This window comes from Chelmon rostratus, chromosome 21, assembly GCF_017976325.1.
Source record: "Chelmon rostratus isolate fCheRos1 chromosome 21, fCheRos1.pri, whole genome shotgun sequence".
In the NCBI taxonomy this organism is placed as follows: Eukaryota; Metazoa; Chordata; class Actinopteri; order Chaetodontiformes; family Chaetodontidae; genus Chelmon; species Chelmon rostratus.
In genome coordinates, this window is record NC_055678.1 from 4,589,902 (window position 1) to 4,607,502 (window position 17,601).

The window sequence follows — 17,601 nt, forward strand, 5'->3', positions numbered from 1 at the left end:
AGTCATGCAGAGGAGACTTTACAGGATGTGTACCTGTTACAGAGTAAATGAAGATAACATTGACTTTAAAAAAGGTAGATAACAAATGAGCATATTTTTTTCTTTCATCATAATACAAAACTAATTTATTCCTCTTGGTCCTTATTTGCACGTGGGTAGCTAGAACATCCTGCTGTGGGCTGGAAAGAAGTCCAGCTTCTTTGGTCTTCATGTGAGTTGTGGTGGAGAGGAGGAGCGCAACGAAACAACACAAGACAATAAAGATAAGATGTCACATTCAAAAGAAGGAATGGCCGCTGAGTGGACGGTGCAGCTGGGTGCAATACTGTGAACAAGTTTATTGAAGCATTTGGTGTACTGGAGTAGTCCTTCAGGAGCGCTCACAGGTTAGAGAGCGCAATCAGACCTAAACAGATCGAGTAAACTGGCGATGATACTACTTTAAGTGCTGGTTCACTGTCAAAACTTACTCACCGTAATCCACATAATGTTCAAATAAAGACACAGAAATGAATTAATGCGGGCTTTTAATGTTAAAAACATTTGCATATTACTGGGCAGCACAACTACACGGGGCAGTAGAGTGGTTAAAACAAAATCATGATACAACATGGCTGTCTTTAGACCAAACTCCTGCCCGGGGATCTCACTACAAATATTACCATTCTGCTCTGATGAGATATGGACAAGGAACGAAATCATAAATCCTTGGATGAGGTGAGGAAAAAGATAATTGCACCTCAATCCATATCTAGGGCAGTGATAATCTCTGAGATAATTGATTTTATACCTAGACAATCAGATTCAAGATTCAAAGACTGGGAAAATAAGGGCCTCACTTTGATAGACGATTTATTTGACGGTGAAACCCTGAAGTCATTCAAACAATTACAGTAAGATTTCGGTTTGATTTCCACTGATTATTACAGATTTCTGCAGTTGAGAAGCTATCTGATGTCTCATACTGAATGGCAGTCTATCACAATGCTGCCTTCTGATCTAGAACTTTTCTTTGTCAAGATCATAAAGAAAGAGGAAGGTGAAAAATTTGTTTCACGTTTATATAAATTACTACAGACAACTGTACAGGGGAGCTCTCTAGGAGTGAAAGAGAAGTGGGAAATAGAAATGAATGTTGTGATCGAAGATTTAAGTTGGGAACAGGTGTGTGAGTATGGGCATAAAGTCAAACAGTCCTACATGGAAAGAATTCATCTGGAAAGTGAACATCCGTTTTTTCAAAACTCCTTAGTATTTCCAAATTCAACAAGACAAAGACAAATCTTTGTTGGAGACAATGTGGACAAATTGGAGATCACACACACATTTTCTGGGATTGTCCTAAATTGAAACTGTATTGGGAGGGAATTCGGACAGAAATTATTAGTATTCTACATATTAATATAAAAAAAGGACCCGCTGATCTTTATACTTGGAGTGCTCCCCCATGATTTTCTATGTAAAGAGAAAATGTACCTTCTCAAAATCCTTACAGCGGTGGCAGCAAAGATGATAACCGTGTCCTAGGTAAGCCATTACCACCGACCAAAGATCAACGGAGAGAGCGACCGCCCTCCCCCACCCACCATGGAGAGGAGCGCTGCCCAGCTGCATGGTGCTCATTAGATATGCAAATAGCATCACACCATGTTTTGCACGCTGTCTTCACATGAGTGCGCCAATAACAAAAAAGGAAACAAAGCAGCATTTGGATGCACTTTTCTCTTGTGGCAGACAGCAAGGCTAAATGCAGTATTTGCCAAAAAAAAAATATTTCTTTTAAGTCAGGCTCCACAAATAAGTTGCACAGACACCTGAAAACTCAACATCCAACAGTAAAAGTGGCAGAGGTGAGAAGAGAGCCAGATGACTCAGATAATAGTGACAATGAAGTCTCTGAAAATGCCACCAGTCTATTGAACAGTTTATTTTTTTGTATGTTTTGTTGTTCTGTATTATTAACAATGTTCTTTTGTGGAAATCTTTGCACTAAAAGCTGTTGGGCACAGAAATTCATTGTAGCCTGCTTTGATTTTTAATGTTTATATGTGTTCATGTCATGGTTTACATACATACACAGAATTTGTACAAAGGGTAATTCACGTCACTGTCAAAGCAGAGTGATATGGCGCCACCCTGTGGAATATTTACAATTAATCCAGATCACACTTTAAAATCTAATCCACAGGTTTAGATCAATATATCAATATATATATAATCAATATTTCAGAATAATTAAAACTCATATTGGTGGGATACCGATTTTCATTCCTCCCAGGGATTATTTCCAAGATAAAACGAGTTAAGACCAGACTGGCTTCTTAAAACTTAATGAATATAAAAATGAGCCAGTTTTTTGAACGGCTCTTTAAAATGAACGGCTCACCAAGATCCAGCTCCCCTCAAAGAGCCATTAATCCCATCTCTATTTTATATACGTATAAGATTAATTTAATTTATTTAAATTTTTGAATCTCTTTCTGTCCTAGGAATTGGGGAAACACCTTGCCGTTTTCTGTTCATCTTTTCTTTTTCTATCTCTCAAAGATATGGAACAAAAGAATTTAGAGCTTTTTTTTTAAAGAAAGATTCTGTAAATGTATTTAAATTTGTAAAAGCTGGAAACATCAGTAAACTCATTTGTTCAAAAAAAATAAAATAAAAAATTTGCAACTCAAGTCTAGTGTAGCATTTGTTGGCTTCAGGCTATGGCGCACGGCATGATGGGATTGTATTTTCACGATTCAGTCCCACAAGCAAATGTAAGCCAGCACTGACAGATATGTTATTCCCGGCTGTGTTAGTGATCCCACTTTAAATAAATCTTGCATTTTAGTTTCAGAAGGACGTCTCTCGCCCCCCCCCCACACACAGAGAATTGAAAGGACATCGAGTAGTTAAAGCTGACAGACGGACCGTGCAGAAAGATACACATCTCAAGCCAATACATGAAATTATTTTACTCTTCCCTCTTAAAATGAAGCACTAGGACAAAGAAGGGTAAGGAAATGTCTCTAAACACACGCCCTGCGACCTCTTAAGACAACCACCATGAAGGACTTTCATATTTTTTGAACTACTTGCAAGCCTTGCATTTAAGCAGAGCATCAAAAAATTGGGTTATACTCTTATTGATCCTCTCCACGGAAATCTTTAGTAAAAGGCGAAAGATTTATACGATCTGAAGAGAAATCAGAGTGGTATACTTTAATAGACTTCACAAACCGCTGCCATTTGCGGGGACAAGCACTTCACCACTGGTGTATTGTTGATGACGCCAGCTGAAACATTGATGATGCCACCAAATAAACTAAATAGTTTATTTCCTAGTTTGGTATATTTCCTCATCTTGTGGAAATACACATCAGTGCTGATTAAAGGAAACTTTACACTGGCTAACTCTGACACTTGAAATGCTGTTTCACGTTGTGGCGCAAGGCATGCTGGGAGTGGAGGACTTTACGTTCGACTGTATTTATTTTATATTTTCATTTTCATTTTCTTTTGATTTATGAATCTAATCTAAGTGCATCAATATACATACAGACAGCAACGCCACAGACGAAACTTCCTTATATTGTTTGTATTAAAGTTTTTGAGTGACGGACTACTCAAAGGCTGCAGATTTCATGCAGAACAACGTCACCCTGTGGCAACACACCACACAAAACTGTAGAATTTCTCCTCTGCAATTTGCACAGGCCCTGACGTTCACGACTGATAGTTGCATAAGAACACCCGGCGTTAATGGATCTAAAATAAAAACTCCGTCTCCGTTGAGTCTTTGGTGCAGTTTGACTGCAAGGTTTGGCTGAACCGTTCTGTTTAATAACAGAATTAGAATAAGAGAAAAACGAGCTACCACTGCAACAAGTGGCGTTACGACAGAGACTCCATCCACAGATACACAACTACAACAGCGCACTCGCCATCAATGACCGAAGTTTTAAGCAAAATACCACATAAACAGACGATATGAAGCCATGAAATAATTAAATATCAAGAAGATTTAGCTTACCTGCTAAAAGCTTGGAATCTGCATATTGTTTGCAGCCAAGTTGAAATAAGGTCAGTAAAATTCACTTTCCAAACGCAGGTCACTCTCAGACGAGTTAAAGCAAGTTAAGTAAGTTATCTTCTATATAGTTGCACGGCAGCAGCTGAAACATCATGTTCCTTTCACGCCCCTTTCCTTTCTGATGTTTTTTCCGCCATGATAACAGTGACCGTCCACTTAGCTAGCTAACTTGGCTGACCTCTGCCCCCTGCGTGACCTTTAGCCTTACCTTCAAATTACCGAAAATCCGCGACAGACGTAAAACTTCATACACTAAAAAACAGATTTCACAGCACTGTCTTAAAGTTAGTACTATCAATATTTATTCACATTTTTAGAGGAATTCCGGTCCCACTACAATGCCCGGTGCCGCGGGCTTCATCTCAGCAGAGGCCGGATGTTCACAGGTGTTACGCCATATTTTGTCATCTTTCACATTCTGTGACCTGAAAAGGAATTGTATTGCTAATATAAATGGTTTTGTCCTATCATAATATTTTATATTTTACCTCCATCGGCAAAATGATGCTCCTAGTTTGTTACCCTGTATATTATATTATAGGCCTATCTGTAGAGCACTAATTCAGCGCTAACTTAGCTTAGCTAAAGACTGGATGCAGGAGGAAACAGCTAGCAGGCCCTGTCTAATGGAAACAAAATCTGTCTCGGCACCTTTGAAACTTTAGAGGAACAAAACATTCTTGCATTAACATGTCAAATCTAATTTTTTGTACAAAAACCCAAGTGTATAAACGAGAACACGCCGTTTAACGGAGGATATGTACCAAACTATTTATTGGTTGGGACCTGTTGCCAGGCGACCAGTGAGCAATAACAAATGAATCAATTAATAGCTTAGTTTTAGTAATTCAAAGGATTGTAATCACTAAATGGAGAGAATATCACTGTGAAAGGTACATCATGTGCTGTAATCAGTACCAATATTTGCCTCTGAGATGGAGTGGAGTACAAGTATAAAGTAGTAGAAAATGGAAATACAAATAAAGTACAAGTACCTCGAATTCGTGCTTAACAGTAGTTAAGTAAATGTACTTAGTTACATTCCACCACTAGTTATACTTCGCCACTGGGAAATACTTAAGAACAAGTACCTACAAGTAGTTTCATAAATGAAAAAAAGTGTTACAGATTTCTCACAGAGTTTCATTTCTCTTAATGGAAAACCTCTTTATAAATATATAAAATGATCTTGGTTCTTGATGCAACCACTGGCTTGTGTCAGCGTTACTTTGGCTTTTCTGTCCCTTTTTCTGAGTTCGTTCTTTGAAATAGCCTAATTACTTTGCCGTTGTGTAGTTTTTTCCATAAATTCTTCTCCAGGATATAGTCGTGGTTGATGTAAAAAACAACATTCGTTTTAGTATTCTCAAAGTAGTAGGTAGAGTATTTCTTGTAGTCCTCAGTCATGAATCCATATGCGTTCACCTAAGAACGATAAGAACAGAACAGGGACGGTTGAGAATAATTCACACCAAGAAAAGATTTGTTAAAAGAAAAGCAAGAGAGAGAAAACTGAAAAAAAGAGAGTTAGATGAGAAGATCGAAGCTACTCTGATGTCTGCAAACAGAGGGAACCAGCTAGCTGGACTCTGTCCAAAGGTGACAAAATCTGCCAACTAGCACCTGTAAAGTTCACTAATCAAATCTCATCTAACTCACAACAAAGCAGATGACCACATGTTGAACTATCCTTTAAAGAATTTATAAACTACACAAATTTAGAGTTAAAGTATGTTTGAATTATTCTGTACTGCACACTTCATGTTTATAGAGACGTGGTTACCTATAGATGGCATGTGGACAAGTTTTAGTAATATTAACTTACAGTGTCACAGGTGTGCAGAGCCAGGAGGACAGTGAATGCTCCGCTGGTTGGTCTGACTATCGCCCAGTAAGAGTTCAGATTAGCGGACTTTAAGAACCTGTGAACCACGAAGATACACATATTCACGTAGACACACATTAAAAATCAGTCTTTTACCTGGACAACAAGACAAACTACCGACTCCAACATGACTGCTAAATGAATACAGCCTTATTAAAGGAAGTCAATGACCTGATTGTTTCTGTTGCTTCTAATCTGGGATTCTTTGGCAACTGTTGTCTTTATTTTTGCATTCATATAATTTGAGTTACTTTTCTGAGGCACTCTGGGCTGCAACAAATAAAGCTATTATCATTATTATTATCATAAACCATAAAGAGTGAAACAGTTTAGGTGGGATTGTTAAAGGAGGTTGACCTGTTTCTCACGTATCTCAGGAAATCCTGGTGCAGGACGTAGTAGCGGCTCTCATTGTACTGCCCGCCATAGTACGTCCTCGGCCTGGAGGATTAAAATACAAAAGTCAGCAGTGATGATGAAGGAATGACATGATGAAAGTGGGCGTTGCCAGTTCTTGCCTGTGCAATGCCATTAATGCAAATTTGAAATAATAAATCTTTATCAAAACACAAAATGAAAGATTACCAAGTTTAAAATTTACACTTTTAATGGCAAATTAAAAAGAACACACTGTGTGTTGTTGTGTTTCACAAAGTACATGTTATGAGTTTTGCTTCTAGAATGGCAGAATTAAATTGCCTGATTTTTGAAAGGAGTTTTGTGACTGAGCCCCAAAGGACCCAAAGGCCAGTGTCTTGACATGACGATGATAACCGACGCCATCTTGCCTTCTTCTTCTTTGTATAAAATTTTCATATATAGTCAGCTTTTATTTTGTATTTTGTATTTCTCTATTTCTGTTGCTATTTTTTTTCCAACTGCCATTACCTGCTGCTTGTAACACCCGAATTTCCCCAGCTGGAGATTAACAAAGTCTGTCTTATCTTCTTCCTGTAAGTTAGTAACTCATAAATAAAATGACCTTTTCATCAACATGGTGACCTGGTGACATTTCCAGGCCCAATCCAACATGTTCCAGCACTGGATAGACTGTATATGTATTCTTGTGTTAGCGTGTGCGTGTTGCTCTGTGCTACAGAGAGTTGATATTCACCGTTTGTTGTGATATGGGCCGGCTGAGATCCTCTCTCCCTTGAGGAGACCCTCAAGCCAGTTGAAGTCTGTCATCCCCTCAGGAATCATGACAAATTTTATGCCCTGCCAAAGGAAGTGGGCGACAGATGAGTGTCTACATGTGGGGTATAAGCCAGCCATCACAATATCACACTGTTGTCCTTTGAGCTTGAGTACCTCATCATGAGGCGCAGATGTGAATCCGTACTTCTTGAACAAATACAGCGACGCAGTCATGGAGCGTGCCGAGTGAACGTACACCGACGTCCTGCTTCCTACGTCTTCCTCGTGACCTTTGATGATTGCTCCGTTCATCCTGCGCACAAACACATCCAGACGTAAATCCACATCTGGCTAAATCTCCATTTACTTAAAAACGAATTAATATGACACTCACACTGTAAAAAGAAATACCTGCATATAACTTATAAAAAATAAGGGAAGTAACTGCATTGATCTTTTTAAGTTGAGTCAACTTCAAGTCTTTTTTAAGTAGAATGAAAATGATTTAATTACTTTATATGAGCTCATAAAAATTAGGTTGAGTTAAATCAATCCTACTGATAATGCATATTTGAATCAATCAAGAAAATTATGTTTATCCAACTAGGGATTAGCAGGGGTATTGGTTTAAATCAACTGGATTTTTATGAGTTGAATAAACTTAATTTTCTTGATTGATTCAACTAGGCATTTTCAGTAGTATTGGTTTAACTCAACTTAATTTTTATGAGCTCATGTAAAGTAATAAAATCACTTTCATTCTTAAAAAAGCCTTAATTGAGATGAACGTACTTCTGGTGAATAACCAGAAGTACGTTCATCTCGATTAATTAAATATACTGTAACATTTAACATAAAAGCACACAAAAACATAAAATGACTTTCTAGTGAAAAGCAACAATTTCAAAAGAAGAACAAGCAGACATTTAAAAATATTTATTTTTAAAATGTTTAACTTCTGGCATAAATATAGCCATAATGTACAAAATTCAGCATAACCGACTGAGCAACAGAGCACACACACGTGCGCGCGCACACACACACGCACACACACACACCTCGGTCTGGCAGAGCTGCGTTGCCACAACACATATTTCTTAAAAGTTTAGCTGTCTTGAACATGGCCAGAAATGTATCAACCTAAACACAACCAAACATAGAGAAGTCAGTGCAATCCTCTTAAAACACTCTTGCCAACCACCATGGCGACCAATGCAAAATCTCGCACCCTCAATGTGGCTGCAAATGTATATAAAAAAAAAACCCCATCAATCTAAAAACTAAAAATTTAACTCAGCTTGTTCAGAAAATTAGGGTACTTGGATGATGGTTTGGGACGCATGACATTCATGCCAAGAAAGAGCCTCTGATAGACTTCAAATGTGTGCACCAGTTTTGCAGGATATTTCAGGTCGAGAGCACAGATCAGTCCAAACAGAAGACAGCATGCTTTTGCCAGGTTGGGCAAACATCTGATGACTGGATATCTGTCAATGATGATACCGACAGTATCCAGCTGATGGCACACGTAAATCTTCACTGGACAACAACTCAACTCAGCTCCGCACACACCTCATTTTCAAGTCTCTTTTGGTGGAGACAAAGAAGAAAATAGTTTGGTGAGTGAGGTAGTACAGATCTGTAGTGGCGATTTGTCCTCAAATGAAATAATAAAAAACCAAAACAAAAATCAACTAAATCAAAGTCAGGGCCAACGGTCAACGGCCACTGCGGCACCAAGGGAACAAATCTTACACAGGGAAAATCGAGTCCATTGTCCAGGCAAGCGTCATATTTAGTGTGCTTTATTTTACCATTCAGCAAGCAAACAAAGAACGATACAGGTAGAAAACCATAAACCCTTCCTGGTGCCCACCGATCCTATGCCTGCCCACCCATATATGAAAATTCACCTGACCTGCCCAAGTTGCCCAGTACCTTCAAAACAAAAGCATTAACAAGTACGCAAATGAACTAAAATGCTGATACTAATGTTGTAATCAAACTAATTTAACTACATTCTTCAAACAAAACAGCAACAAAATAAATAATAGATATTTAATCATTAAATATTACAAAACAATGAATTGCTCCAATGGATCAAATAGATAAGTAGCTTTAAGCCTAACACATACATTATGGTCACTTATCAGGCCCTCTTGATGGCCCCCCATGTACTCAATCAGGCATCTCAGGACCGCCTCTCTTCTCTTATCAACAGAGACAGTTGTGTTCTATGAAAAAGTAGGGAAAAATATGGGGGACATGGGGTTAGGGACATATTCACCATATTTGTATTTTTGAGTATAAAAAGTAATGAATTAACTTACCTTACTTTGTGGAAAAATCCTAAGAACACATGCTAACATTTCCACAAACAACCTTTAACACCATTTTCAGTCATTGGGGGACGATTTCAAATGGGTGAGTATTTTTTACTCCTAAATTCATCACCCATACCTGTAAATAAACATGATTCTGATTTGTTGATTTTTTAGCTCACCTGTGATTCTTCAAAGAGGGCAGGCCATCTTTCCAGGAGATCTGCACCACTTGGGGTTTGACCTACAATCTCCTGTCTTCTGGAACTGAAGGTTCTTGACATGATCTTGTTTATAACTCTGGCATTACTCTTTTTCTTTGACTCCAAGATCAGCTCCAGCCTGACACTTTCAAGGGATTCATCCGTTTCCCCTTCAGGATGAGGGGGGAGGTAGTTAACCTCAGCTTTCCTTGCTTTTTTTTTTTTACATTCTTAGCTGGTTTCTTATCTTCAGGACTCTTGTGCTTTAGAGAATAATCTTGAGTTCTGGAACTCCATGCACTCAAAGCTTGCTTCTGTAATTTCCTACTTTATACTTCAAGCTCTATTGCCATCCATAGAGACCACTGAAAGAGCCTGGTTCCTTCAAACATGGGTGTTCCTTTATTAGAGCTTCTGCAACTGCATACCGTTGTACATCATTTGGGTAGGGCGTGTATGCAAAGACTGCCTCAGCTAAGCACTCCAGAATGTTGGACTTGAGACCAGGGAAAAACTTTTCTTTGTACAAAAGGGAACCATCTCTGAGGTAGTTTTCATTGCCTTTTTGAAGTGCTATTTCTGTGTTGTATGCAAACTTCGGAATAGGAAACTCAGCAGGCAACGGCTTGTGCATCCCAGAGCTGCAGGGAGCGAGTATTACTGTGTCATCCGAATCTGGAGAGACAGACTCGATATTGATGGTAGAGACTCATCTTCTGCCACGGAGTTGGAGAAGGAGCACTCAGAGCTCAGATTCATCAACAGTTCTTACAATTATTGCAATACTAGGAATAAACTAGGAATACTTGCACATCCATCTTCAGCGAGGAACTTTTCCCTGATATCATTATTTTTTCATTTGTTTCAAGGATTGTAGAATTGGAACATATTGAAAGCTCCTATTTTCATGTGGATCAAGAATATATTCAACTGGTTCCACAACGTTAAGCTTTTGAATGAAATACTGCCTTCTCTTAAAAGCTGATGACAGAGGACCAGACTTATCGAAAGCCACACTCAAAGGGCTGGTGTTGGTTAATTTGTCGACCAAAGATGTGATGATGGTGTTATCAACAGTAAAACCATTCTTCTTTAAGTTTGATTCGAAAATGCCTCTGATAATTGGCATAGATGCTGATGACACAAACTGCAGCTCATCAACTAATTCATCAATACATCTATTTGAAACATTATGCACACTTTTCAATTTAAGCAGGAAAGAGGCAATATGATCCACAAGTAAATGCATGTCGTCCTTTTCTAAGAAGTGTGGAGCTAAGCTCGCTCCTTCTCCAGTACCAAAAGTCTCATCAAGAGAAGCTTGAAGTTCCGGCGTTGGCTGCTCATTTTGCTTTTCCAAAATAACAGTTCCTTCAAAATCACTCATAGTATGAGGCGTGTGCTTTATGTTTTTGTGTGCAAAAAATGTTCCATAAACATTGGTTTGAAAATTGCATCATAATCATCGTCTTCTCAGATAATTCTCAACTCTTGTAGGCCTAAAACACCTGCCAAAAATAATTGTAAGGGTGATTTTGGCTGAATACTCTGGCTGAACAATTTTATACTCATGCACACATTAATTTATTTACTTGTGTTTGTATTCTCACATCTATTTGTGTGTATCAATCTCAACTTCCTCTTACCTGGGTACCTGTGTTGTTGGAAGAGTCCAGATTACCTAAAAGACAAAGTATATATGTCAGAATATGAATTTAGTGGAAAATAAATGTTAAACTCAACGTATGGCACAGCATTAAATTGCATCGAATTATACAATTCCACACGATTTCAAATAAAATTGACTCGCATCAAGCTGAAAAATTTACATTTCAGGGGATACCGCGACATCCAGTCAGCATTGACTTTACCTTCTTGACTGGGCGTTTGTTGCTCGGATATCTGCTGTGCCGGCAGAGGGATATACATGACACTGTGCCGGACTTTTACCGTAGAGATTATCCTTTAGCATTAACACTGGGGACGCACGGGTAGCCGCCTGTGTGCGCGTCTGGTGTGTGTCAGACAGAGAGCCGGCAGAGCCGCTCAGGAGCTGCGTTTCCATTACAGTTGTTTGCAAAATAAAAGCGATATTTCTGAAATTTCTGCAAAGTTCAAATGCTACTTGCAGGTGTTTCCATTGAACAGTGTTTTGCGAACCAGCCGAAATTCTCGTAAATTCTCGGACGTCCCGTGAGATTTCATTTAGAGGAAGATGGCCGAAAGTGTTATGCGTCTCGGGACACTGATTTCGGGAGCTGCTACGGCTGTTGTTGTATTTATTATGAACAGAATGCGGAGGCACTGTGTAGTTGCTCAAAGGCAAAGCCCTTATGTGTGGCAGCGGCCACAAATAAAGGATTTCTGGGAGAAGATTATAATGAGGAAGTCACAGATGAACTGTGGATACAACATTTTCGGATGACCCGGGACACGTTCGATGAGCTTTGCGATGTTCTTGAACCTCTCGTGGCATCAGATGTGTCATGCCCTCGGGAGGCTTTGCCTACTCGGAAGCGAGTGGCTATTGCCCTTTAACTGCAACATGCTCTGAGTACAGGGCAATAGGCGAAACGTTTGGCGTCAGCACAACCACCGTACACAGGTGTGTGTATGGGGTTTTCACAGAACATATTAAAATATATATTCAGAAAAATGTAAGGCAACAGTTTACTGTCTTAAAACATGCAGCAGATATGTGTGTGCGTGCTGTGCGTCGATAAAACTTCACACGAAGCCCTCCAATTAAAAAGCACATGCATGCTCCTGGCCTTGTAGGATTGTGCACACTCTAATGCACAAATGCTGAAGGTGAAATAAAGAAAATGATCTGTTAATTTAGAGTGATCGCTGATTTTAATGGCCTATTATTCATCACTTTGTTATTACCCAAGGCTCGCTCTGACAGCGTCAGCTTGCGCCGGCGTAGCAGCAGCAGAATACAGGACTGTGAATTACTGAAGTATCCTTCGAACATGTTTTCTATCAGCAATTATGTGTAAATATTAATGTTAATGGCGTGCATGCGTGTCTCCCACATAGCTGAAGTGCACACACTCATCACAATCGCAAACACCGTGCTGTTCGTCTGTGCGCACGTGTGTCTTTAAAGTTCATCTCACAATTAATGAAAACAGAATGATCAGATTTTGCAAAGTGCGCACAGGACGAGATCACAGCTGTCAGATTGTCTTTAACAGATCAGCCAGCATGACAGCTGGAACAGCTGTAGTGTTTTTGTCTGCTACTTATTGAGATCCGGAAAACAATAATTAAATTATAATTCAATACAAAATACACTACAAAATTAACACGACGTTATATCTGACTGCATGCGGCCGGCCCGAAATGGGAAGAAAAGGTCTGTGTGCTTCTGTCAGAGCTGGTTGGATATATCCGTGCGTAATTTTGCGCACATTTTGCACATGTCCGCTGACCTCGGTGACGTGCAAATTCTAAAAAAGTGTTTCCATTACACTTTTGCGATACACTTTTATATCGACACGTCTGAAAAACCACCCCATGAGAGCGTAAAAATGTTTGAGAGGATTTTCGAAATATAGGTGTTTCCATTACCAGTTTTTTATTGCGATATTTAAGATTTGCGCATTTCTAGGGGCAATGGAAACGCAGCTAGCGGTGGGAGGTGGGGGCGATGCGAAATCACCAATAAAGTTTCGGAGAAATTACTAACGCCGAACGGAGGAGATGTGCTGAGCGAGGCGACGGTGATAAAACGCTCCGATGATGTTGTGCACCCAAACACGACCGCGAATGTATTTTCCCGTGTTTTCGGAATTTGTATCTCAAGCACAGTGCCGCAATGGAAGCGGTACCGGCCATTGTCGGAGGAGTTTGTGGTGAAAACTCAGCGGGGCGAGGGAAGTCACCGAGGTTAACACGCGAACGCTAACACTTGCATCTTTTGTCTAAGTATATATAAGCAATTTATATTTCAAGCAACAACCGGAAAAAGACCACGTTTGTTGGTTATCTCGTAGCAGTTAGCTACGTGTGAAGGCAGCTAGCTAAAGTGCGATTAGCTAATGTTAGCTGAAAAACGGGACCTCTAAAGTAAACGTTGCAAGTCACGATAATTGGTTTAGCACGACTAATCACTCAGATATATTTGCTGAACTTACCGGGTTTTTTCCATCAAGGAAATGGGCGCTGTAGGGAGGATGCCAACGGCTGTGCGTTGCCAGCAGCCATAGCCTGCAGCCTGCCTCCTCTGCTGCCGCTGCCGCCAAGCTTCATGGGTAGTCAGCAACCTCAACTCAATTTTTTCTTTTAAGGACTACAATGACTTTTCCATGTGAACTCAAATTTATAATGTTTCATGTACACAACAGTCACGTGGACAAAATAACTCAAATATAATGTGTCAGTAGCACTTACAATAAATTCTTATATATATAATTTTGCATTTTAAGTAGAGGCAACGTATTGTGATACTTTTTATGACAAAACAGATAAAATAGGGTAAATCACAAGCATTTAAAATATACTAAATCTACATTATGGATGTAGCACTTTTAACAGTGCACAGAGCATCTGAATCAAGTTTATTGTTTGATCAAACAGACTCTGACTGCGGCTGCCAGCAGCTCACGACAATGAATAAATATTTCACCATTAGGTTGTTTTCTGGCTGTGTGGAGGGCTTGATAACAGCATTTAGACCTTTATGTTTAAAAATGTAATCATAGAAAATATAGTTAAATACAGTTTACCAAATACATGAAACACAAATAATTACCAACAATGTCAGAACCATTATTAAAGTCCTTCTAAAATCATGGCTTTTGCCCTGCCTCTGTTTGTTTTGTCGTGCTGTATCTGCCATAAAATGTGGATGATGAGCCAAACAGTCAACTGGCTACCAATAAAACAAGGAAAAGGGAGTGCATGGCCACACAGTGAAAGCTGGAACATGTGTGCATGTGTAAGAGCCCATAAATTCAGTGAAAGTCACACATCTATAATGCACTGATGTACAGGAGAAAAGAAGACTTGCTGACGTGGCAAATATTCCGAAAGTAATTTCCCTGAGAAAAAAAGATAAGATAAAACTTTATTGACCCCACAGCGGGGAAATTAAGTTGTCACAGACATCAAGAATGAAAAGATAAAAATAAAACATGCAGATGCTACAATTATATCATCATCATATTTGCTTTTTTGCCAGGAGTCAGATAAGAAGATTTATACCACTCTGCGGTCTGTATGTTAAATATGAAGCTACCGCCAGCAGCCGCTTAGCTTATCTTAGCTTAGTATAAAGACTGGAAACGCGGGAAAATAGCATTAGCATCTCAACGCTAGCATCCAGATTACATCCACACATGGATGGAAATCACACAAGTATATAAGTGGACTCAATGTTCTGCACTCACTTGACAGTGTAGTATAGAGCGTACTGACTAAAAACACAATTATTTTAAAATACACATTTGTTCTCCTGAGAAATATCAGGTACCTGATAAAAATTTGACTGACTGTTGCCAGGCGGTATGTACAGGAGCTTTAATGCAAATACCATCATACAGTTTATAACTGGTATGCGCAGTTCATGCATCAAATCATGTCCTCATGGGATCCTCGCATAGCTAAATATTGCCTTGGCAAATTTAGGGACCAGTTCTCCGAATAATTGTCACCTCAGACAGATTATAACTGATACAGGGATATATGATCTTTAAAATCCGTTTCATTAATCACCTGTAATTTTTTTTCATAAACCTTATAGCCCATCAGGTGGAGCCTAACAAAATCAGCTGGTTTGTTCTCTCCTTCCTTCTTACCGGAAAACGTAATCATGAGCATCGATTTCTTTCCCCATTTTGGAGCCGTTGAGGATCCCTGCAGTGCCCACCACAGCACAGCGTATGCAGCCATCGCTGCCCGGCTTTGGGTGGAGTAGCGGCTCTTGAGGCTTTGGGATCAGCTTCACTGAAGCCATCACATCTGCACACCAAAAGAATAAATCATTCAAAACCACACTTTCTGCAAGCGGAGCTCACATGCATACTGCGAATGGTTTGCATACAAGTGAAACAGTGTTGATGAGAGTGAACCAAACACAATAAAGTTGAGGACATAGAACCAAAACAATGAGCTGAAAGATGCTAAAAAGCTCTGAAAAAGTAGGAGAAACTGCAGATTCAAGTGGTGATTCTCTGTGGGTTCATCACTCCAGTTCACATTTTATCAACTATTAATGTAAAACTAATCATAGGAGCAGCTTCAAATTAAGTTTCAGTAACACTTTATATTAAAGTACACATATTCACTGTTAACTAGCTGCTTATTTGCCTGCATATTAGTAGCATGTTGTCTCTTTATTACTCATTATTAATGACTTATTCTGCATGACCATATTCTGCAACTATTAGGTCATTTTCCCTCATTGACCTCCTGATTACTGCTTATTGATAGTAACTAAAGAAGCTGCTGTATGTGATTTCTTAGTAACCTATCCCAATCCCCAGAATAAGGTATTAATAAGTGCTTTATAGTGACTAATAAAAAGCCAATTCGCAACTAATGTGGATGCAAGTAAGCAACTAGTTAATATGTGTACCTAAATATAAAGTGTGACCAAAGTTTCTAATTATGATGAAGACAACAGCACTAGAATGTGGAAAAAAAAGGCTTTTTGTCAAACTGCACCAAAATTCACATCCCTCGATGCATCAAAGTTTTGGTGCCAAAACAATAGGATGAGTCGTCAGAGTAGTGATACCCGGAGGGAAAAAGAAGGAGAATAAAAATAATATCCAAGATAATTACTGTGTGTATCAACCACACACTTAGTATCTCACAAACACGGACTGTCACATACCGTCATACTTGTACCCCATAAATCCAAAGGGGTAGTGAAAGTGTGAAAGTCGATTCCACTCGCTCATGTTGATGTTGTCTTTGTGCAGAAACAGACGGATGTTGGGAAGAAAAGCCTCCCTGAAGCTCTCATCCTCAGAGTTTTGCAGAGACTGGGCACACGTCTGAGAAAGTAGGGTGAAATATTCAACAGTGAAATAAAGTGCATATAAACACTGATCATCTGGCCGAAAGCAGTGATTTATTGAAGGCTTCATGCAGCTGAAGACACAGCAGGTAAAATCAGGTGACAGTCAAGCCGAACAGCCAGAGAAATCAGTTTTCAGTCAAAATGTGATTACGTTGAGGAAAGTTTGAAAGCTTTAAACAGGAAAGCAAACAGAAAATCCACGCAAGTCAGACAGCAGCCATGTTTACCCACTCCCACAAAGTCAATACTTGTCTTTTCTGTCCTATCTTGTCTTAACATGCTTACAGAATCTCTGGGTGGGGCGTCCTGGTTATAAACGCCCTCAAAATCCCACAGAGGAAGCTTCTTGAAGGACTTCACGGAGAGGACCGGCATGGGTGTCTCAGCCACAGCGGCGTGGGTAGAGGCCCTGATTTTTAGCGTTGCCGCTGGGTTTGTTTCTGTGAACACTGCAGAAAGTGGAGTGGTGCTTCCTTTTTCATCCCGTAACTTAGTATCACTGACAAACAGACTGTCTTCACCTCTGTGTCTGCTGTTTCCCAACACGGCAGTCCAGCTGAGTGATTTGATTAAAGAGCAACAGATGCAACACATAAGAATTAATCAGATACACTTCAAGTGACTAGAATAAAAAAGCTGTGCTTGGAAAAGTGCTGCTCCGCATTTCTTTGAAGAACATTAACAGAACTTGCAACTAATTTAACTGAAAATGTTACAGGTTTTAAAGATCTTCGTGTCTTTGTCCTAAATGTTTCTCTAGATTAAACACAACTTACCTGATGCTTTCTGAGAAATGTCCCCATGATAAAATGAAAAGCACAGTGGCAGCTGAGATCACGAGCAGCACAAACAAAAACCTGGAGGTTTCGAGCGCCATCCCTGACAATCAGAGGCTTTGCTGTCCAATTAAACAGGGAGCGTGGCTGCGGTTTGCTTTCCCTCCT

At 39.5% G+C, this 17,601-nt stretch overlaps 1 protein-coding gene and 1 non-coding gene across 2 annotated transcripts; both read right to left on the minus strand.

The window, feature by feature from the left end:
* Positions 1-3,085: 3,085 nt before the first annotated feature.
* On the minus strand, positions 3,086-3,201 carry LOC121625404. The gene has a single exon (XR_006007911.1). It is a non-coding gene; the product is annotated as a U5 spliceosomal RNA (small nuclear RNA).
* Positions 3,202-4,955: 1,754 nt separating this feature from the next.
* On the minus strand, positions 4,956-17,534 carry LOC121625258 (alpha-N-acetylgalactosaminide alpha-2,6-sialyltransferase 1-like). Its single transcript, XM_041963338.1, has 9 exons — positions 17,434-17,534; positions 16,943-17,213; positions 16,469-16,631; positions 15,429-15,591; positions 7,275-7,413; positions 7,078-7,181; positions 6,321-6,404; positions 5,904-6,000; positions 4,956-5,503 (listed from the first exon to the last, which is right to left on the minus strand). The coding sequence occupies exons 1-9, from the start codon at positions 17,532-17,534 to the stop codon at positions 5,303-5,305; spliced, it is 1,323 nt and encodes a 440-aa protein (XP_041819272.1). The 3' UTR covers positions 4,956-5,302.
* Positions 17,535-17,601: the final 67 nt, after the last annotated feature.